The 24,802-nt window shown below is 35.4% G+C and overlaps 1 protein-coding gene across 2 annotated transcripts in view; it reads right to left on the bottom strand.

Moving 5' to 3' along the window:
- LOC139983628 (tetratricopeptide repeat protein 39B-like) overlaps window positions 1-24,051 on the bottom strand; it is a 110,866-nt gene extending 86,815 nt beyond the window's left edge. Inside the window, exons 1-2 of one of the 2 annotated variants that reach the window (XM_071997306.1) lie at window positions 23,876-24,051; window positions 11,337-11,368 (exon numbers count right to left, since the gene is read on the bottom strand). In XM_071997306.1, coding sequence (XP_071853407.1) covers window positions 11,337-11,368; window positions 23,876-23,929 — 86 coding nt within the window. In that variant the 5' untranslated portion in view covers window positions 23,930-24,051. The remainder of the gene's footprint in view (window positions 1-11,336; window positions 11,369-23,875) is intronic. The other variant, XM_071997312.1, reaches the window with a different exon arrangement.
- Between the last annotated feature and the right edge of the window lie 751 nt (window positions 24,052-24,802).

Below are 24,802 nucleotides of genomic sequence, written 5' to 3'. Positions count from 1 at the left end.
AAAAAGAAATGATAATGCTTTGATCAATCTTTTTCTTTTTTATCCTTTTGAAAGTGCTTAATAAATTTATCAGCGTCTGGATCACCAAAGCAAATTATATTTATCAATTCCGAGATCAGGTTGACAAAATTGACAAACTATAATTCTTGTAAAAGACAGATTTGACATTTCGCGCAAAATTTGTGTAACTTCAGTAAAATCGGTGGCATCACTGACCTTATAAAAACTACTTGTTGTTTAAATCAGCAGCGATAAATTCTACCCTAAAATGTCAAAACCATATTTAAATGAAAACGTAATGAGAAGGAAAATCCAGAACAGTGAAAAAACTTCCAGCCTCCACCGGGATTCGAACCCGGGCCTCCCGCTTTGTACGCGGACACCCCCTAACCAACCAGGCCACGGACGCCCATTGCATGTCCAAAGGTTTGAAACCGGTAAGGTAAGTAGTAAATATATCTATATATATATATATATATATGTATATATGTATATATATATATATATAAATATATATATATATATATATATATATATATATATATATATATATATATATATATATATATATATATATATATAGAACATTTAGGATGATATTCCTCATCACTGAAGATGGAAGAGAGAGACAGCTAGATGAGTATGAAAGAATTATAAAAGCCAGCATTCTTTGATCAGCAAAATCACATCTTTCCCTCCAGGATTGGGTTTTGCATCTTCCATGCATCAGTCAAAGTTTGGCAATCTCAGAAGAATATTCCTTCTTCTACATAACTGCACTCAACATAACCATCTCCCCAGAGAAATCAACAAGAATCTGTTTTGTGTATGTGTGCAGTGTTACAGACAACATTAAACAGTACATTTGATAATGTGATTGCTCTAATCCTAGAAGATTGAAGACATTTTAGAGTGGGTGGATGGGGGGGGGGGGCTTGGAGGATTCTACCTAGATATACAATGGAGAGTGTAGAAGTCTGTTTAGTCTGGAAACTCTTAACGTGTGATTTTATTTGAAACAGTTTCAGAACATTCCCGCATACACTAGATGTTATAAAACTAATTATGACAGTTTGGGTGTTCCTATCACAATTCAGGCCAAAAGACAGTCTCTGATCATTAGTAGACTAACTGTACAGGTTATTATTACATATATATAGCAACACATAGGGGATATTTTGTAACACCACTATAATCAATATATACCTCATATAAGAGTACTGGGTAACCAAAGTAAATAACAAAAATTTGCATAATATTACAGCAAAACATAGTTGCTTCTATATATTTTGCATGTGCAGGACGATAAAAAATGTCTCATTTATAACTTGGAATGTTTTTTGGGGTACTTATATGTTCTGTAGCTCTTTCAGATTTACTAAAAGGAGTACCATTGATTCAAAATATATACTTCTTTATATATACCAGCACTCAAATCTCTTAAATAGCGTTACTGTAATAGCAGGTGAAGATAAAATCAATCGCAGCAGAGATATAATCTTGCACCCAAACTTGCATCCATGGTCATATGGTTCACATCCCATGACATGGTACAACCTTAGTAGATCTGCTTGTTTTCAAAGGTGTGTGGGACATATATCATCCCAACTCTCTCCTCAATTACACCTCATAAATTAATAATTATTATACCCCTACCTTTAAAAAATATGATATGCCATTATACTAAGATTCCCACAGGTCTATTATGTATGATGAGGTTTATAATATTTCTGATATACGACACCAGATCTTCACTGAACAAAACTGATGAACTGCGCTACATAAAGCTGCACAGTTTTGTGTTTGGCGTGCATAGACCAACTCTGTTGCTCTGAGCTAGTCATGTTATATTTGTATAATTGGGATACTGGACTCATGCATGCACACAACCACTTGCTTGCCTCTGTAAATGAGTTAATATTAACCGTTTATTATCTTGTGCAGGAAATTTTGGCTACATAGCAACACAAATTAAAGAATTATTATTGTATTTCATTAGCGTGTATGTACCTCAATTATGCCAAGTGCTTCAGTACATACCAGCTGTTGTATGGTTTCGGTAGACTATAGTAGATGCATATATCTTATAGTACGTGGTCTTCTGTCATGTTTCAACCTACAGACAGGACTTCTCTAACACAATTAAAGCCATCTGCATTGTAAAATCATGCTGCAAGTGGGGGAAAGAGCCCTATAGATGTATTTCCCCCAAAGGGTACAATCGCAGAGAAACATTCAGATTCCTGCCCCAATCTGTGGCAAGCTTACAGGCTGCAGATTAGCATGATCTAGGCCTGTTTCTTGCTGTAGAATCACCTTATAACTCTCCCATATATCTGGTTCTCTGATATGTTCTGCTTCTCATACATGTATATTTTTACAGCACTAAATTTCATTTTGCAGAGATTTTACATCGCTTCAGACAAAGCAGCCCTGCATAATGATGGAGTGACGAGTATAGCTTTCAAGTCGTTTCCTTCGGTGAGCCTCATCTTTACTCTCCCTCTAACCAGATCACGTCACTAGCATGTCAGGAGAAGCCTCTGTACAAATACTCATGGTATCCCCTCTGGATCAGTCAAGTACTTTTTCTTTCTTTTTTCAAAAGTCTTGCCTGTTATTCTGCAAGGCAAGTTGCTTGTTCTTAAAGCAGCATATATTTGTAAAAAGGTACAGAGTTTAGTCTATGAGGCCGAAGAAATCTCTCACAGTACTACAGTACGTGTTTCACCTTGGCCTAATTGAGATTATATACTGTGACAGATTAAAATTTTAATGGGAAATTCCAACTTCAGACTATTCCAAAAAGATGCTCCAACTTAATACTTAGGCATATTCTTCCAAAGAGATATATCCAACTTAAGGAATATTCCAGGAATGTATTCCAACTTTAAAGGCAAATTCCAAAGGGATATTTCAACTATGTACAGTAAAGGCATGTATTCCGAAAGGGATGTACTCCAAATTAAGGCATATTCCAAAATATATTGATTCAGGTACCACTCTTTCGTGCAACCAGGTCTGTACAGAATAGTCATACACAAAAGTTTGATCGAGCTGAAGAAAAAAATACATGTTTAAATATCATGAACATTTGTAAGGATACTTATAAGCAACATTCAATGTGGATGAGTTGGATGTATAGTGGACTCAGTCCTTACACTTTTAAAACAAAAACCTTCCATGAAAGATGTCAGTATATTGACAAGAAGATTGAGATGGATGAAAATCCTAGGTCAACATATGCTCAGTAGGACTTCAGAATGGTAGATTTAGAAGGAAGAGGGCAGTGACCTCATAGAGGGCGCAGTGCAAGGATATGTTACCCTTATAAGGTTTGTAATGCTAGGTAGATCAGAGTGCATGCATGTAAAAGAGACAGGTAAGAGAGCAGTGAAGTATATTAATTTATACCAAGGACACAGCTTTCTGAGTCTCTTATTCCTAGTTCAAGAAATCACATATATCTGAACTTCAAGTCATTCTGCAAGCAAAGAAAAACCAGTCTCTGCATATCCAGGTATTAATGCAGCTTACTATTTAAGTGTAGTCTTTATCAAATTGGGATATATACAATTAATCCCTTGAAACAATAGGGAGATGGTAACATGCTACAGCAGCTAGTTTGCATGACATGTAAGGTAACAATTGGCATAATCTGATTATTGGCATGATCTGATTATAGTACCCAAAGAAGTAATTAAACAGGGATCGCCACCAATGTAATCCAGTCTGGATCGTATGAAATTAACTCACTCGGTAGCTACCTACATCGCATGACTGGTATACATAAATATCTGGTTTGAATCCTGTCATACAACCAACATAATTTCTTCCCACAATTAAATTAATTTCTAATACATTTATTTCAATAATTTTTTCATCCAAGGATAGAATGCATGGATTCGAGAGGTTTATATTCATGAGTATATGAAACTGTAATTTCCAGTACCACAAATATTATAAAACTTACTGGTTTATATATTTACGAGTGACCCACTTACCTGTCTACCCATAGGTTGTGGGGAGACAGGTAAGTGGGGAACGAAGTAAATTTCTACAAATTCATACCATTATAATTGCATACATGTCAGTACTATCCTGTACAGGATTGAAGAGATTATTACATGGATTACCCCCTCAATTTCCACTTCACTTCAATTAGCTACAACCAAAGGTGACAGCCAACATCAATAAGAATCAGTGAGCCCAGCTCTGTTTGAAACAGTTTAGCTAGCACCTCCATGGATTATTTTGACGCATCTTAATAGAGCTTTATATACTGGCAATTTCCAACAAATCCACTTGGATTTCACTCAAGTTCCTAGGGCTCTTTTATTCCTTACTTGTAATCATCTAAATGCCTCAATGTGCAATTAGCTATTACTATAGTAATTAGAGCATAATTAGTTGATGTCATGCATAAATTAGGCTGCATCTATTAATAGGTCTATGACATCATAATAGAAAATGCTTTCATTTAACGCATACACCTAATTTTATAGTACTATTAAATCCTAGGTAACAATAAGTCTGAGAATCATCCTTCTTGTCTTTCCTTTCTCTTTTTTTTACTATTAATGGAATAAAACTTGCATCCAATTCTTATGTCATTTCTGTGGCAAATTGAGAAACGTGGAAGCACACACAACCTTCAGTTCCTCTTTAAAAGGCCGCAAAATAAAGCACTTGAAAATGTGTAGTCAATAAAGAAAATGTCCTCTCCCACCTCACTCAGGAACTTGGGTGGCATCAACGTGTGGATGCACATTCATCAAAATGTGTATATATTCAACAGTGAGAAGATCCTCTCTGTTCACATTCAGTGACTTGAATGATGTCACAGTCTGGACGCACATGTATACTTCAAAATGTATTCAACAGTGAGAAGATCCTCTCATTTATCATTCAGTGACTTGAATGATATCACAGTCTGGACGCACATGTATACTTCAAAATGTATTCAACAGAGAGAAGATCCTCTCTGTTCACATTCAGTGACTTGAATGATGTCACAGTCTGGATGCACATGTATACTTCAAACTGTATTCAACAGAGAGAAGATCCTCTCATTTATCATTCAGTGACTTGAATGATGTCACGGTCTGGATGCACATGTATACTTCAAAATGTATTCAACAGAGAGAAGATCCTCTCTGTTCACATTCAGTGACTTGAATGATGTCACAGTCTGGATGCACATGTATACTTCAAACTGTATTCAACAGAGAGAAGATCCTCTCTGTTCACATTCAGTGACTTGAATGATGTCACGGTCTGGACGCACATGTATACTTCAAATGTATTCAACAGAGAGAAGATCCTCTCATTTATCATTCAGTGACTTGAATGATGTCACGGTCTGGATGCACATGTATACTTCAAAATGTATTCAACAGAGAGAAGATCCTCTCTGTTCACATTCAGTGACTTGAATGATGTCACAGTCTGGACGCACATGTATACTTCAAAATGTATTCAACAGTGAGAAGATCCTCTCATTTATCATTCAGTGACTTGAATGATATCACAGTCTGGATGCACATGTATACTTCAAAATGTATTCAACAGAGAGAAGATCCTCTCTGTTCACATTCAGTGACTTGAATGATGTCACAGTCTGGACGCACATGTATACTTCAAAATGTATTCAACAGAGAGAAGATCCTCTCTGTTCACATTCAGTGACTTGAATGATGTCACAGTCTGGACGCACATGTATACTTCAAACTGTATTCAACAGAGAGAAGATCCTCTCTGTTCACATTCAGTGACTTGAATGATGTCACGGTCTGGACGCACATGTATACTTCAAATGTATTCAACAGAGAGAAGATCCTCTTGGTTTTCATTCAGTGACTTGAATGATGTCACGGTCTGGACGCACATGTATACTTCAAAATGTATTCAACAGAGAGAAGATCCTCTTGGTTTTCATTCAGTGACTTGAATGATGTCACAGTCTGGACGCACATGTATACTTCAAATGTATTCAACAGAGAGAAGATCCTCTTGGTTTTCATTCAGTGACTTGAATGATGTCACGGTCTGGACGCACATGTATACTTCAAATGTATTCAACAGAGAGAAGATCCTCTTGGTTTTCATTCAGTGACTTGAATGATGTCACGGTCTGGACGCACATGTATACTTCAAATGTATTCAACAGAGAGAAGATCCTCTCATTTATTATTCAGTGACTTGAATGATGTCACAGTCTGGACGCACATGTATACTTCAAATGTATTCAACAGAGAGAAGATCCTCTTGGTTTTCATTCAGTGACTTGAATGATGTCACGGTCTGGACGCACATGTATACTTCAAAATGTATTCAACAGAGAGAAGATCCTCTTGGTTTTCATTCAGTGACTTGAATGATGTCACAGTCTGGACGCACATGTATACTTCAAATGTATTCAACAGAGAGAAGATCCTCTTGGTTTTCATTCAGTGACTTGAATGATGTCACGGTCTGGACGCACATGTATACTTCAAATGTATTCAACAGAGAGAAGATCCTCTTGGTTTTCATTCAGTGACTTGAATGATGTCACGGTCTGGACGCACATGTATACTTCAAACTGTATTCAACAGAGAGAACATCTCTTGGTTATCATTCAGTAGATTGAATGATTGGTAAAGTTTCATCAAAGTGTATGCCAAAGAAGAAAAGGACCTCTCAGCTCTTAGTAGTTTAAATGATGTCACAAGATAGATCGATGCAGATATGTATACTGCCGACAAAGGAATTGACCCTCCCCCGGCTTTCACTAACTGTAGAGGCTTGATTGATGTAACAACCTGGATGCAGACTCATCAAAACTGAGGGTCATCATTCAACAAAATGTTTGATGAGTCGTCATTCAAAAATGAGCGAAAAAGGACCATTCGACTACGATACCTCACTCCATAGCTTAAAATGATGTACATCAGAGCTCTACATAGTCTAGTATCCAGATTCACCAAAATGAATAGTCAACAGATCTCACTCCATAGCTTCAATGTCATATTTACATATCGCATCAAACTTATAGTCAATACAGAAAAAGACCTGATCGGCTCTCCATAGCTTTAATGACGTCTTGTCTGGAAGCAGACATCTCAACCTTACACTGGGATGAGTGTCTACATTCGATCCTAAGGGAACGTACAGACCTTTACTGCTGGATCCAATGTCAAATGACTATTCACACACTACACCATTATGACAAGCAGTCCAAAATTACAAACCATCAAAGTTCCATTATAAACACTTCTAATATTCCCTGCAGGTTTTATCGCCAGCATTTCTCACAGATCAACTAGATACGGCCACACATATGTGACTGGCTGAAGAGAATTACACAACAATTTCACAATGCCTAGATACACACCTTCTCACCTTGAAGAAATTCTATGTCCCTGATATGTTTGCATCTAGCCTATCTAACTCCTTGACGGTTAAAGAGAGAGTGTACATTGATACTGAAATTCGCAGAAAATCAAATCCAAAATACAAGATTATCTGTCGTTTGGTAAAACATTTTTCCCTGACAAAGCATGGAACTGCCGAGTTGGTTAGGCTTCACTGTACTATACATTAACAATGGTAGGATGAAGATAAGGTTCATTAACACAAATGTTTCGTGTCAGAATACCAATAGACTTAAGGTGGCCAAACACCTCCTGAATCATTTCTTGAGGCATTTTCATCATGTATACCATTGATCATAATTTGCACAGTATACAACATATTATGGAATACATATATGCCATTATCGCTGCAATAACTTTTTGTCAAAGTCAAAGATATCAGATTTCACTCAATTACCATTTGCGAGTGAATGACAGATGCTTTGTCAACATTAGCTTTTCATTGCCTGAAACATCGCTTCAATTTAGGCAGTGTAATGGAGTAATAATGACAGTTTTTGAACACTAATTGGGAAAATGTAGTAGCGGCTCAAAGTTGCAGTGAGGTACTGTATAGGCTTAGGACTTGAGCACACCTAGCTAAGTATGTCTAGTACTAGAAGAGCCCTAATGTTACAGTCAAGCTACCTTCGCAGGTATTTTTGCCAATGTTCTTTGGAATTGTTTTAGACACTACGGTTGGCCTCGCTGCCTATTAATGATTCTGTGACATGTTTTACTTGGTCATCACATACTTGTACAGAAAGTTAAAATTTCGGTACTACACAGAAACATAATTTTCCAATGTGCAATTACGTAGAACAATGTATCTGCCTAAGTGCCTATTAACCTTTGTTCATACAAAATATTGACTTTGTAGATCTGTACTATGTAGTGGCGAGTGAATTTTGCATTTTGGCAAGTAGATTTTTTATTCAGGGTCGTCAAATGGCGAGTACTCGCCTTTTAATATTTGTCGAGGCCTGTAAAGTACCGAACACAGGATAATAATTCCACACTGTTACTACTGCATACCGGCATGCGTATATCTACCATACTGCTTGCATACTTTGTTTCTACAACACATGTCATAAAACCTGTTTATCCTTAGGGTAAAAATACTTCCATGGTTATAAACATCTTATCCACCTGCAATACATCATACCGGTTGGTGAAGAGCCACCAGCAATTAAACATGGCAGCCCTATTTAATTACACACAATCTGTTACTGACAGTATTTAGGTATGCTGTATAAGCAGGGAGTTATTAGGGAGGTATATACAGCCTATATGGAGCTTAATTTTAGCTATGTTTCTGTCTAGATTTTCAACATGTATCTTTCCTGGTCATCAAGAAACTGTCTGTGTGCACATCAGCCTGTGATTTTACCACATGTCTTATGATTTATGCAATAACTCCTCTTTTCTGGTATATTGGCATTGTAGGACTCGTGTTGGAAAAATTCAGCTATATTTGCTAGACACATGCACAAGCATTTGCAAAAAGACAATAAGGACATATAATACAATTTTTTCACTTTAATGGAGTGCTCTGCATTTAACCTAGATCAGGAAAACAAATATGTATATTTATCAAAACCATCTTATATACTGTAACCTGAACAATTAAAGAAAGTGTTAAATAAAAGACCTGGCATATGCATATGTCAAGTCTAATGGGAAGAAAGATCATAGACTTTAATGCCGGCTAGAGCAGGTCTTACAAGCCTTATGAACACGGTCAGCAACGGTCAGTGCATCGTAATTAATATTCTTGTGCACCTTTTGTCTTACAAAAAGGAAATAAAAGCTACCAAATTTGAGTTTTTTTTTCTTCACTTCCTTGCCCTCATTTAGGTCTACCCCTAATTTCCATCGCACCCATTCTAAGGGCTAATGGTCACATGCAATCTCATGACCACGTACTTGACCAGCAGAAAACTGGTTACATCATACAGACACACGTGAATGTAGCTGTTAAAGCATGTTTGTAAGGAATTTAGCAAACAACTCTAAAGAATATTTTGTTTTTTATCAAACGAATTGGCTGAACTCTTAAACAAATCTATAGACATCCATGTGGTTTGCTTTGCTGAATAGCAAAGTTTGTTATAAATATTAAGCAGCATATTGTTTTTAATGCTTATTCTTGCACGAGAACTATAAAATATAAAAAAATAAAATAAAAACTGTGTGAAATGTACCTTTTTGTTGATAATGTGATTACACGCTTCACTACTAAAAGAGCTGATATACAGTAGGCAGTCAGGTTTTAGGGTTGAGTTCAAGTGGGGAATTTTTAATGAAACAGATATTTGGCCTTCCACGTCCACAAACTGATCAATTCTCAGATGTCAGATACTAAGTGATGAGATAGAGGCAAAAAATGGGGTAATAAATGTTTAACTTTTAGGGGACACTTTTGGTTAATTCTATCTCTGTAGAAAATTAATATTTTCTTTAATATTGAACTTTTCAATCATAGCATACGAAAACATAAACAGCTATCAAATATGGAAATTGCATGAAAACTTCCTCATCTAGCAATAACAATATGTATATATTTCCTTCTTTCTTCAATGGAATTCAACTTTTTTTTTTTCTCTTTTTTTTTTTTTTTTTTAAATTTAGCTATTTGTATGGAGATCAGAAGAGTACACATATCGATTAAAGTTGTATTAACCACATACATTGGATTTGCTGAATAATTTATGTTTGTTCTACTGCAGTTCATCCAAACTTATTTACACTATGACTAGAACAAAAAAAAAAAACAACCAGTTCTTTCGGAGGGATTAACTGTAAAGATTCCAGGAGATGAAAATATGTCACAAGATTGCCAAATTGCAGACTTCACACATGGTACATTCATAAGTAGGTTGGGCATTGACCCAGAATTGGGTGGATCAATCGAAAGACTGTTCTAAAATGTACCCAGAAGAAAATTGTCAAATCTCAGAGAATCTACTTTAAAAAATAAATTATGACGTTAAATAATTACAATTTTTTTTTTTTTTTTTTCATTTTATTTGCAGGTTTGAACATTTTCCATAATATCCCAAAACTTTACTTCAAACCAAGGCAATTATGGGGATAAATAATTATTTCATTTTTTTATATTTTTTTGCATTTATTTGCAGTTTTGAACTTTTTTCCATAATATCCCAAAACTTTACTTCAAACCAAGGCAATTGAATGGAAAATCATTGGTTTGGGGGTCTGTAACACCCAGAAATGAAGGGAAAGTGGGAGATGACTTCTGGGGGTACAGATGTGTGAGTGAGTCTTTGGAAATATATATGCAATGCTTTCAGTAAAACTTGCAGCTTATCGATCAAAATTTAAGAGCTCAATTTTCAAACTTCCTTTTTGAAGTTCAGTTGTTAATGTTATCTGTTTTACTTCTAACATGAGTTTTCCTTTCAAAAACTATGAGTAATACATGGCAATCAATTTAAAGAATACAATGCTTTGAAGACAAATTTACACAGCTGCCAAGGTGATATGTTTCAGTGCTGACCGTATAGTTAGCTAAGAGCACTTTAAAGAGACTGGAAGTTTAACTGTGCTATATTTCCCCTCAGACTGAGCTGTATAGCCCAACACAACCAGGGCTGTTAGCCTTTCATACTCCGTGAATATGGGATTCAGAAGGAAGTGATGATGGACAGGTCGACGGGAGGGCAGAGGGAGGGGGAGGGAGGGAGGGGGAGGACATGCTATATTTCCCCTCAGATTGAGCTGTATAGCCCAACACAACCTGGGCTGTTAGCCTTTTATACTCCATGAATATGGGATTCAGAAGGAAGTGATGATGGGCAGATAAATGGGAGGGCAGAGGGAGGGAGAGGGGAAGAGAGGGGGAGGGAGGGGTCATGGGAAACTTTAGTAGATTCAAGACGGGTAAGAGAGGAGCGCAGAAAATATATAAAATAAACTCACTGGTGATGAAGATCCTCCACAGCATCTTCAAACTATGGAAAAATAAAACATAAAGAAATGTAGATCTTCATGAAAGTCATAAATGTCATAAAGTGTTACCAAGATGTACATGATACAAATATAGTGACCACAGAGACTGTAATATATAGTATTCATCACCGGGTACAGTACAATGATGTAGCTATATATAATTAGTGCTCACATATACAGTACAGTAGTTACTGAGCTGTGATTTGAACTCATTATGTTTTACAAACTTCACTCTGATAATTTCAAATTTTTCACATTTTCACAACACTTGGCTATGTTTGGTAATTCTGTATCCTATTGCATGATATATAGATATATTATACACATTCTCACACAATAATGAGCAAATTTAACACAATACTGTACATCTAGATCCGAGTATCCATGCATAATAATTCATCTGTAAATTATCAATTAGCAAAAATAAGATTTGTTTTTGTTTATTACCTTACAGCCTTACAGGTAATTAAAGATGAAGGATGATAGAGGTACATTACACCGCTGCACAGAGCTTTCATTCTAGTACATGTACACTGTTACTTTTCTTCTCCTAATTCTCCAATCTCATGATTGATGATTGAGATGAGCTGAAGTTGCCATCTAAATCCTGATGTTTTGTGGCCCTGCAGCTCTTATACAGATACTGTACAGTAGCCTACTGTGTACTGTAAACACTATAGTGTAAGAGCAACACAAATATCTAGATCTGAGTATCAAATGAATATGATTCATCTGCAAAATTATCATTAGTAAAATGAGACCTTTTTTTAATTTTTTATTTATGACTTCAGCAATGAAGGATGATACAGGTATATATTACACTAAGTCTGCAGAGGCTCTTTCATCCTAGCATACAACTCCATCTAATGTTCTTTTCATACATTCTCAATTTCATGATTGAATATTGATAAATTTATGTAAAGTTGCCATCTAGTGTGATCAGATTTGTGGTATCAATCATGATTCCTGTCATACAGTATACATCTGTTTGTGACAATGATCAGATATAGCACTGATTGTTTTATTATGCAGCCCCAGTGTTTTTTCAGTCAAGTTTAATAAATACTTTACTCGTGACCTTCTACAGTAGCTCTACTACAGGTCTTTAGTGTTATATGCACTGCAATTAATTAGTACACCTTAGACTACGTATTAAAGCTACAATAGTTCTGTATGATCAACAGTATCATAGCAACAAACATGTACGTTGGCAATGATAGTTTACAATTAATTACATTTGGAAGAAACCTCAAACCTTGAATCCATCATTGCTTTTCATTTCATCAGTTATAATGCAAACTAAAGAAAGATATCTGAATAAGTAATTCTCAGATTCGCATTGTACATGTATAGTAAGTGACTTCATTATTAATGCATGTATGTAGTTTGCATTATAACATACAAAAACACTTGGACAGTAATATTAGAAAATGGGGCCCATTTGTACGTGTGGCGCATATCAGCTGACACCTGATTGGAGTGTCTTCACTAAAAACTGTATTCACTAAAAATATCGAAACAAGACAAAAGGAGAAGAAATTGGACCTAGAGATTATAATCTTTGCTTTCTGGTCTCATTGATAAAACTTTCACAAGGATAAATGTTTAATGAACTGTTAAGAACATTTCATATGAATTGAGGAAGAGTTTTCTGATTTCGGCCTTTGTTTTTGCTAATTACCAAAATAAGAATCAAGGTCAGGATATGAGTCAGTTTGAAACTAAATTTAGGTAAAAATTTGTCTTAAATACTTCCTGCCCTACTTAGAAAAAAGGTCATTTACTCATACAGGGATATGACTGATAACACTTTTTGTCCTCATAGCAACCTAAATGAGCTGCAACAGCCATTGGCCTTTATAATTAATAGACCAAAGATTTATTCCATGAAAATACACATAACCCAATCACGTTACATTTTATATGTTCATAATTGATTACAAAGGTCAAACTACTTTAATTATGAAGACCATGGTCTTTGTGGCTTTCGCAGGGTGATTTATATAGCCACCCTTATATTCTCAACATACTGAAGTTTTGTTTATACTAGGTCAACAAGTGATGTTTCTTATTGTATGTACATGTAATTCAAGGGTGCAAATAACCAGATGCCAGGCACCGCAGAACAGCTCCCTGTAACCTTGCAGCTGGCTCCCAGATATTTCACAAATATATTTTCTTGAACTTATTAGCGTCCAGCAAATTCCCAATATAAACTGTACACTGATTATATATAATGTAATGATTTACAATCAAGCACAATTTGGACACATTTCTATTGTAAGTAATTTACACCAATTTTTAACTTGCAAAACCACTCCTAATGTGTAATGTAGGCTGTTTAGTCTTGCACTTATCACCGTAGCAGCACTTTGTTACAAACTATGTAATTTCGTACGCATGACATAACAACAAGCATGGTGGACTTTCCTGGATATGCAGCTCCTAAAACTTGGCTCACTCAACTCCTAAAACCTCAGCGGGTATAGTGCTCAGTACCAGCTGACAGCTATCCCCTCATGTAGGGCCTATACTTACAGATGTAGGCCCATTTTGCTCGGCAGAATCGGCTGAATGACCCCAGAGCTCACTTTCTAATATTGTACAAAGTGTAGAGATATAGCCCACTTCAGAATCAGACCTAGCTTAAACAGATGAGGTCCACAATGTTGGCAAAAGACATGTAGACTAGCTAGATGTACAATCAGCAATTCTACTATCTATCGCACTAAAATAAGGAAGCTAGATGGGGGCTCAGGTACCTGGGCCCCCTATTGTCCTCAGCCCTCTTGCACTACCCCATACACCCTACTTGTCAGTCCACCCCTGAGGCACATAATGTACAGTAGTTTATACCTGACTGTTGCTTCATAGCATGTATGCACTTAACAACATTTAGGCTGGATGTTGCATTATAAGTACATATTGGCCAACTAGCTGCACACAAAGTCCTGGGAAATCATATCGACTAATATGAACTTCTAAAGGCAAATATCTCAGTGGAAACGGAAATTTATGGTTAATCTGAATAAAATCTCTGTGTCATTCCTTCCCTACCATGGAGATCTGTGTACAGATTTATGTAAATATAAATTAAATACCTTTATCGCTTAAAAGTTGTGCAGTAATTCTCAGACAAATTACAAGACAGTTACAACACATTTGTCACTATACCCACAGCATGCAAACAACTGATTGAACATAGGTGACAAAGAAGTGCAGTACCTACAGTACCACGCCTGCATGATACAGACGATTATTCTATTTTTCAAAGAGAGAAGGAAAAAAAACTGTTGGCAAACTGCTTATCTACTGCAAAAAGCCTATATGTAGGTTAATAAGTAAGCATTTGAGGGCTGGCCTAGTAGGAACTGCTTCAGAGGCTAGCCAATATTATTCATGCACTTTACGATTCACTCAGAACATAAATAATACACATGTACATTTTAACATTAAACTGAGTTGCAATTAAAAAACAAACAAATCATTCCAGGAGAGAACACGTAACATCAGATCTTAGAACTTTTGTTTTAATCCTATGATCTGGTAAGAATTATGGAAAGTGAGGAACTATTTATCATAATTGTCACAACGTATAATCCTCTCCGGGCTCTCAGTCTTAACGGGATGAAACGACCAGGTTTTTTTTAAATATTTTATAACTATAGACTTACAATATTAATGTAGGTAAAATTGTCAAGCAGACTGCAAAAATTCCTGTGCATCCGTGCGTGATTGCTATTTATCCTTCGTTCAATATTCATGCATGTATGAATTTTTCTTGTCGATATAAACTTTATTTAGATCTGCTAACTAATGTATACATGTCCATGCATGTATCAAACTATATTCCATACAGTATATATGAGTTGTTTTGATGGAAGAATACAGGCCCTTCAGTTATTACATGAACTACGCTAAGTATATAATAACTGTACGTTGCGGTTCAATTCAGCATTCCTATATTTGAATAAAATCCAGTGTGACAAATATGGTTGAGGAATAAGATTGGCCCTCGCTGCTAAAAATAAGAAGAAAGCACACACCTATACAAATGCTTTATAAAATCAATAACAATCTTGTATCACTTGATAAAGACAATCTAATCCCAACAAAAAGTGTTAACACAAGAAATAAACATGATCTTAACTTCCAAGTTCTCTACGCTTGACAGAATTTATATAAATATTCCTTCTTCCCCCGCACCTTAATACATTGTAATGCTTTGCCATCAGACATTGTGCATGCACCTAGTCTACAGTACACTGTTTCAAAGACAAGCTTACTAACTCTTGTTTTGTTATCTAATAACTTATATAACTCTTACTCATACTTTATGGCGCTCGGCTGGCGTTTATGTCCTCTCAATAGGATTTTTGCCGACTTAACCCATTCAGATTCAGAAAATTCAATTCTGTAAGAAACCCCCCTCCTTTTTTTCCTTCTTTGCTTTTTAATTCCTTTTTTGGGGGTTATCTTTCTTCCTCTTCATCTCTCCGTGCTAAATTATTCTTCTACGGCAAAATAGTACTTACTAAAGTACAGAACCAAACCTCTACTAGTAGAATCAATAACTTTCCACATGTATGGAACATGTACTGTACAGCGGGGACCTCTCTATATTTTAATAGTGTGCTGCATCTAAATCTGACAGAGCTACCTACTTTATTAACTTCTCATCATAAAATATAGCTTCAATGCTGGACATTCTACAGTTATTCAAATTACAAAAGTTCTGACACACAGTGGTGGTATAATATTAAACCTACTGTACTGTATGGTTGTGTATGGAGAGAATACAGCTAGGATATATGTAGCAACAGTTGCTATATGAACTATGAACATAACATGTAATCCATACCTGGTTATTAAATATTATTATATAATATAATAATTATTATATTAAAGCTTTGATACTGTGCAGCATATATGCATCATCCAATGAGCATCTTGTGCATGCATTTGAATGAACAGGAAATGTAGACAATACTGTATTCTTAATTGTACCAAATTTAGCTTCCATGGGAGAAAATTGTGTTAAAGATCTAATAACCAAACAATTTTCAGTATTGTACAGAGACCTGCCATCCCCTCCACACCCTCTCCTCTCCCCCCCCCCTCACTGCCCCAAGGGAATATAGCCTACCTGGAGTATGTTTCAAATAGAAAAATATGGAGAATGGTGATCAAAACCTGGAGATTTTACAAAACGTTCGAAAACCCATTGTTTTAACAGTACTTCTAACAATTTTAAGCTATTCTGGTTGAACATCATTGACAGCTTTCAGTGTGTGCATACAGAACTGTATATGTTATATGTTGTATCTATGTATGTTAATTGTGTCAAAAAATCATATCCCATCCTTGTTGTTCCATTTACACTTGTCAAGTTCTATGGCTTCATTACTGTACAGTAGGTCTGTATGTTCCTCCTGTTTGCTTTTCGTTACAATCTGTAAAAGTATCACAATGTTAAGCTCAAATCTACTGTAGGTCTGCATTCGATGGTTTTGTCAGCTACTTTCTACTACACATACTACAGTACATGGACTGCTACATACCTACATTAGACAACTATGTCCTGTAGACTCTTGTCTCATGATACAGGTAGTTTTATGGAAAATTTATTTAACAAATTCAAGTGATTTATGGAAGAAAGCCAGTTTGCAATTCTCCGAAATGATTGTAAAATTCAAAACTTACTTTGCAAAAGATAGAATTTGCCTGTGGCTGAGGCTCTTACTATCCTCACATCTAAGTTTTATTGCTCGACAGCTGAATACCGATAGGTCTGAGCGTACAATTCTGTGGACACCCTCTGGTAAATTCAGCGATATAAATTAGGATCAAGTTATGTATCTTGTAGCAGATGAAAAAATGTCAATCAATATTTGAAGTGAGGTAAATTGATACCAAATTTTTGTCAGGAGTTTCATCCGGAGACGTAAATCAATCGATCTAATTTATCCATGTGAGTGATACAAATGATACAGCCTGCAAGCTAGAGAGCAGTCCCTTTATGAATAATGAATTCAATTTTGGCATGCAGCAGACCTTTATAGTGGCGGATCAAGGGTCTTTAAAAGACCGTGGATGTGACCTCAGATCATCCAAGCTGACTCCCGGCGGAGCATCATCGCCCGGCAAAAAGTCAAATTTAGACGTGAAATGTTACATTCTGAGGCATTTTTGGTTTTAACCGGATGAAGGTTGTGCTAATATATGCCTTTAATTTCTTTGTATGGGTTGAAAATGGGGGGGGGGGGTGTATGTACACTACCACAGCCCTCCCTCCCACAGACACTGAATCCACATCTGCTTAACTCCATTGGCTTACAGTAACTCCCCAGTAAAATGGAAACTGAGCAGTAACGAATACTAGAGAAGTAACATGTACTGTACATACAGGTATACATACATGTACAGTACAGTGAACAATTTAGGGATGAATTCCTGGTACGGTAACATTTTAAAAAAAAACTTTTTAAGAAATTTTGTGACGTACACCACCTGCATTATCATCCATTTTTCTCCCAATCCCCACCTTTATGAAAAAAATGAAAGTTACATGATGTAAGTGCTTTTTATTACATTATATTCCTATTATAATTTGTTTGCCAAAAAAATTTTTAAAAAAATTGTTCATGCAACGATCAGCATTTAGTCTAGAATGGGTTTCCAAATTTTTAAATCTTCACCAAGCATGGGCTTCTTCAGCTAGTCAGGACTGTCTGACAGAACTACACAATTTTCTTGAAAACAATTTATTTTTGTTTTATCATTCCTATTGTACACGTTATCGTGACTATTATCCACATGACTATTATCCACATTATATATAACACATATACAGGTATGTTTAGAAATCTCTCTATAGTTCATTAATTTAACAGGTTTCTTTGCACTTACACAAGTTGCTGTACACTCATTTATTAAAAGAAAGAAACTTATGCATGCTATACTCTATCACATAAGACAAGTGGCACTTCATCACATTCGACTAGAACCACCCCCCCCCCCTCACCACCCTCTAATTCTTCCCCCTCTGCTATTGGTCCTTCCCTCAATTCTTACTTTATAACTAAACCCTGAACAAAAGCAACGATAAAACACACACGCACCCAAACAGAAACCAATGATGTCAAAAAAAAATTAACGTTTGAAGTTTTAGACTCGTGTCAAGCCGCACTGTAACAATCTAGAAAAGTGCATACAAAAGCAAATGCACTATATATGAACTCAAATTTAATTGTTGGTCAATTATTATTCATAAAACTAAATGAGCTCTTTAGTAATAAACTTCAAAAATCGATGCTAAATATTGATTGATTTTCACTGAATAATCACAGTTCTCTATTTATGTGTACAGTACTACAGTGTACACTACACAGTATATTGATTTTAATGGGATTCATATATATTCGATGTGACAGAATTATTTATGGACGTGTACCTACTGTACATAGATCAAATACATGTCACTGACAATTACACACACTTCATTATAATCTTTTAAGCAAATTGATGTACTGCCTGCATTGGCAAAATGCATCCATCCTCCTTGTTGTTCTCTTTTCCTGTATGATCCCTCGCAATAGCCCAGAGGCCGCTATTTTATATCTGCCTCCATTTTGTAATAAGTGTTGGTAAATGACAGCGCGTTACAAGTAAAACATGTGTCAAATCTACAGTACTACAGTAGCTAGTAAACATATCATACGTGCAAAACTTCACTACGAAGTACATGTATAGAAGTTTGGGATGATATGATGCAAAAACTTGAGCTGTATTTCTAATGAAATGATGCAATCACAGGTCAGGGAGTGTCAAAGTACTTCAAACTATGCTTCATTTTATAAATGATTTTATGATTTATTTCATATATGTCAAATATTGTACAAGTTTAAAGCCTATAGTATGATTTTTAAACAACCAAATAAATTTGGAATTGTTTGACATTTTGTAACTTCAAAACTGAATAATTTATGCATACTTTTGGCAATAAAAGGTGAGAGTTATTACTACACTCTCTGAATAACAGTTGTCTTCAATGGTTTAGTACTCGCCATTTATATATTTAAATGCAAGTTTGTCACATTCAAGACCAAGGAAAATGTAAAAACAAGCCAATTAGCTTTACAGATTTTAACTTTCTTTTTGTAAATTATGTACTGTAAGAAAATTGTGGGTGCTGTACATGTTGTATGGAAGTAAACATGTAGGAGGCAAGAGGTGATACAATGTGTCTTTTTTACCTTATTTCACAGCCCTGTATAAGTACTTTATTTCTTCCACAAAAACCTGGCTGCATTGAATGCATATAAGATTAATGTTATAAATATAAAAATTATGAAAACCAACTTTGTGTGATTTGATTGATTCAGTATATCCTACTGTACGAATCATTCAGTGAGCTAAAACCTTAAAAATTTCCCAATGGCTCCAATCCTTTGTATGTCATAGACTGTGAATACTGAATAGCAGATTGTGTCATAGTCTATGCAGAAAGAGGACATGGCACATCCAACTTTCTTTACATGTGTGCACACCTACACCTGTAGGTGATGAGATGAGAATGCACTGGTGGTGTGTAAACAGTTATACATAGCAAACTGTGAGAAAAACTGTAAAATTTATATCCCTTTAAAAGACTTGGCTATTTAGTATACATGCTTAGAACCAATAAAACACAATTTTAGATTGGTTTACAAAATGACAAAAACAGCCTTTATTTCTGAAGTCCACACACAATGCACAATTATTTTAAGGGTACCTCAATCACATATGATAATTTTATAAGTAATGATTTAACTGCAATTTGCTTTTCATTTAAATGCTACAATACCCAATTATATGCCATTAAGCACATATAACTTGTGATAATTAAGTACCTAAAATTGTATTGATTCCACTTGAAAGTACTTATTACATCTGTTTTGTTTTTGAGAGCATGAGTATAGCTGGCCAAATAACAGTTTGATTTGGAATTGATAATTACTGTATGTGTGTTCCTGTACATATTCATACTTGACTGCTACAATAACACATGTACATTTTATTCATGTGTTAAATATATGTAGCACTCACATAGTGTTGCACATAACATTTCTCACATGCTAATCTCTCTATTAGTGTTGCACATAACATTTCTCACATGGCATGCTAATCTCTCTATCAAGTTGTCCTTTAAAAGATTTGCTAGTAACATCAAAGCATGATCAATTATTATGTATATATTGTCACCTTTTTACAATTTGAAAATTAAATATTCTGTTATTTTCATTTAATCTAATTGATTTTATCCACTGAGTGCAGTACCTAATGACAGTGCTCAGTACCTGTGTACAGCATTTCCTATTGTGTAGTGCAATGACATTGAATACAACACATGCTGTTCTCATCATGTATCATAACAAGCTATTTATATACAGACTTCTTCAATATACTGTTTTGATTACCCAATCTTCTATTTAACTTGTCTGCCTGTACAACTAGTATCACAATGTTTTTTGCATCAAGGATACTAAACCTAAGGTGAATTGGAACTGAAGTAAGGAAGGAAATGATATAGAAAATATTTTCCTTTGAACATCAAAACATAAAATGCTGTACTTAAAAACTTGTTGGCAAAATTCCAAACTTCCTAGCCAGAATGTTTCTCTTGTAGATCTAATAAACTACAAAACACCAAAAGGGGATGTAGATTTCATAAAAAAAAAATATGGTCACTCAACTATTGGCAATAACAACATTTATACTGTAGAACAGTTGATTAAACACACTAGTAGACATTCCTATCCTTCATTCATTGTGTATAATTTTATCAAACCCTGTTCTCCGTGGGATTGGAGTTGTCAAATCTCCTCTGTTTACTTGACTTGAATTATTTTAAAAGTTCTGGAAATTAGAATTATTAAGATTAGCATCATCTTTTACAGGTTTACTTTTAAAACAGCTATTTTTGATAAATAGTTTGATCCTTTTTTTGTCCAAAATGACATATACAGTCGTCCCATATCAATACACATAGTTAATAGTTTTAAACGAAATATATCAAATGTTGCATTAATGATTTAAATTGTAATTTATGTTACCTGTAACCAAAAAATTAAGATTTTCTAATGTGCATTTTATTGTGATCAATATTAAATGTGAAAACTGACGACAAACTGTTGATAACTGAATGAAACTGTAGCACTCTGTACAGTATACTAGTATCTTCATGTGGTACTGTAACTCAGTTTGATAAAGTTTAAGTCATAATAATCAGGCTCAGATTTTAGTTAAATTCCTCACCATAATAATGACTGACCTGATTAAAGGATTAATCACTTAAGGTACAATTTAATTTAATTTTGATATAGTTTGTTGCACAAGGGTAAAATTCACAGCTAATCAGTACATTCCTATACCACTTCTAAATTTAGCGAAATGACCTAGATTTCAGCGATTAAAGTGACCGCAGTCCGACTGGACTATCTAACCTAACACACAGACAATAAAGGTCAGTTCCTTCAGATGCAATACTTAACTCAATAGGAATACTGTACATGTAATTGACTGTTTTTGGTCTCAAATAAGATGGTTTACAATGTACAGTATCAAGTTCTACAAATTTGTCAACATTTTTGGGCAAATGGAATGTCATCCAAGTGTACTAGTTATAATGTCGTTCAACTTTGACACATGAAATCAAAGAGTACATGGTTAGGTTTGAGTTATGAGAATTAATAAAGTATCGGATTAACATTCATGAAACTTGATTCATTTCTGTTCCATTTCAGAAGACATTATGAAGTAGAGTGTTTTTTTACTGGGACGAATTTAGGCCTGTGTAGCAGTACAAACTGTCGCAAATATTCCATACACTGAAGGGCCAAGTCATCATCAACTCACAGTAGCCTTAAAGGGTGTGAAGACTCGCGCAAAAAGTGTACAGTCAGCGCACTAGTGTACAGTCAGTACATACAGCTGGGGTCAACACCAACTACACAGAATACAAACGATATAGCGATGGACATCTCAGGTCCAGCTAAAGATAACAAGGTATTACATTTCATTACTGTCTGCACTTTGTAGCAACAATATATGGTTAGTTGCATAACCAGAAAGTCGGTTGGCTTATAGTGATTCCTAATACATTTTGTATTAGAATATTAAACAGTAACACTACGAACAAGATTCTTACAGTATGTGTTGACCATTGATGATTAGCAAGGTTCTAGCACAAATACTGACCTGCCCACAGTACAGGTCCATCACGTACGTACAAAGTTCATCATCCAAGCTCTAGTTTTGTGCTTAGGTTCCCTTTTCTTAGGCAAGAGAAAGACATTTTTGTGCAATGTTTTTAGAGTTAATACCTATAATGTTGCATGACAATTTGCATAAAAAAATAATAAACCAGCAACAGTAGGAATACAAAGAATGAAAAAGCATGCATGGAAATAGGTTTCTGCTCAAGGCGATTTGTAGTAAAAATTGTTTTTTACTTTGTTAATCAAAAAAATTGGGAAATATTATAGAAATTCCTTCAAATGATTGTTTTGATCAATGTTTATCTATGGGAACATACCCTTCATTCTTTTTTTCACAGGTGACCCATGCAAGGCTAAGAAGGAGGCTTTAACATGATTATAACAAGTGTCTAGTTTTAAGAAAATTATATGTTCAGGCTAGATTCTGGCCTATGGGGACCTACATGCATGTTGAAAGATGTCTGACGACCAATGATGTAAACTACTGACGAAAAGAAATGGTCAATTTGGATTGCAAATGAATGGTAAATCAAAATATTCAGGCAAATATGTGGGATACAAATAACCCTGAGGCCTGAGGGGGTATATTTCATAACTCATTCTATAATCTCCTTGTCAAAACTTAAATGTAAGATTTCAGTTCTGGGGTATTAAATATCAAATGAGGATCTTCCTATAGATGTACATAGGAAAAATCCGATCATTTTATAAGTTTAAATACTAACTAACGTCTCACAATGAAATGCTAAGGTAGCAAGTAATCCGATACTTAAAAAGTTGTATCTTTCTGGAAGCTTGATACAAAAGAATCATAGAAGTTGATTGTAAATATACATGTTGCCTATAGATTCAAATTCCTAAATGTGCCATGACTAAAGACACCAAATACTTCAGTAGGCTGCTAATTCCAATTTAAGCCTCATAGTCATAAGGCTAAGTTTTCCTATCCAAAAGAGACCTATATATATTTTTCTATCTCTGTCTTATGGCAAGACATTAAAGAAATGATAAAATACGACAACCCTGACAACCACAGAGAATATTTCGACTGGGATTTTGGTCTAGCAATATTTTGACGATGTTATTTGTTTCGCTGTGCACCTATTCTGCTGAGTACTGTAGTCTGCTATGCTACTAAAAGACATTACTGTGCGTTTTATCGTGCATCTGGTTATCAGTTAAATCCTGAATGGAATCCCTAAAACAATTTGCTGCCGTTTGATCTGGAAACAATTAATTTCGTGTGCTTACCTCATCTTCGCTACTTGAATCACTGTCATCCCTTGTGTCGTGAAAGGCAGCCATTGTGAAATGTTCCACTATGGAAACGTTGAACAGTTAATGTTGAATTTCGCGAGCATTCTGCTACTTGTTGTTATCCGTGACCTTATATCAGACGACCGAGAGTATGTTTTGATCGAGTTGAAGTTGATAGATTTTGGTAATGTTGTTGTACGTACAGTCAAAAACCGAGCGAAGCTTATGAAAGAGGACGCTGTGCAACAATATATGGGCAGACCCGTATTTTCACGGCTCGAGTATTGTTATGGAGTCGTATACAAGATGGAGTTGATGTTAGGGGAACACCGACTTGTGCTCCTTTTAATCTGATCCCTACATATTATACTGAAAATGGGATAATACATCATTGATAATTATTGAGAGTATGGCACTTAACTTGCTGGTCTGACGTTGTAACAGCCAAACAGAGATCGAACTAAAGTTAATGATTTCCCGCGATTAAATATAAAACACTGTTTGAAAGTTTAACGAAACATTCCTTTACAGCCTTTTACAGAAAACACTTTTCTCCTAATCTTGCCCAGAGCCCGATTTATCTTTCATTATAAAGCCTATATCTCCTTTGATTAAAAAATTATATCCATATAATATTTATATCCATATCAGGCGCGCATCCAGGGGGGGCGTTGGGGGCGCGCGCCCCCCGGGTAAGAAAAAGAGGAGAGAAGAAAGAGAAGAAAAAAGGGAAAAAGAGGGGAAAAAAGAAAGGGAGGAGAGGAAGGAAGGGAAAAGAAAAATAAGAAAAAAAATGAAAAAGGAGAAAAGGAGGGAGTAGAAGATAAACGCCAAGACACCGGGAAGAGAAAGAGGAACAGTCATAATTACAGCGCTGATCCCTATTATATACACAGAGTAGCCAATGACAGATCGAGGATT

Source organism: Apostichopus japonicus, chromosome 2, assembly GCF_037975245.1.
Source record: "Apostichopus japonicus isolate 1M-3 chromosome 2, ASM3797524v1, whole genome shotgun sequence".
In the NCBI taxonomy this organism is placed as follows: Eukaryota; Metazoa; Echinodermata; class Holothuroidea; order Aspidochirotida; family Stichopodidae; genus Apostichopus; species Apostichopus japonicus.
This window is presented reverse-complemented; position numbering and strand designations above follow the sequence as displayed.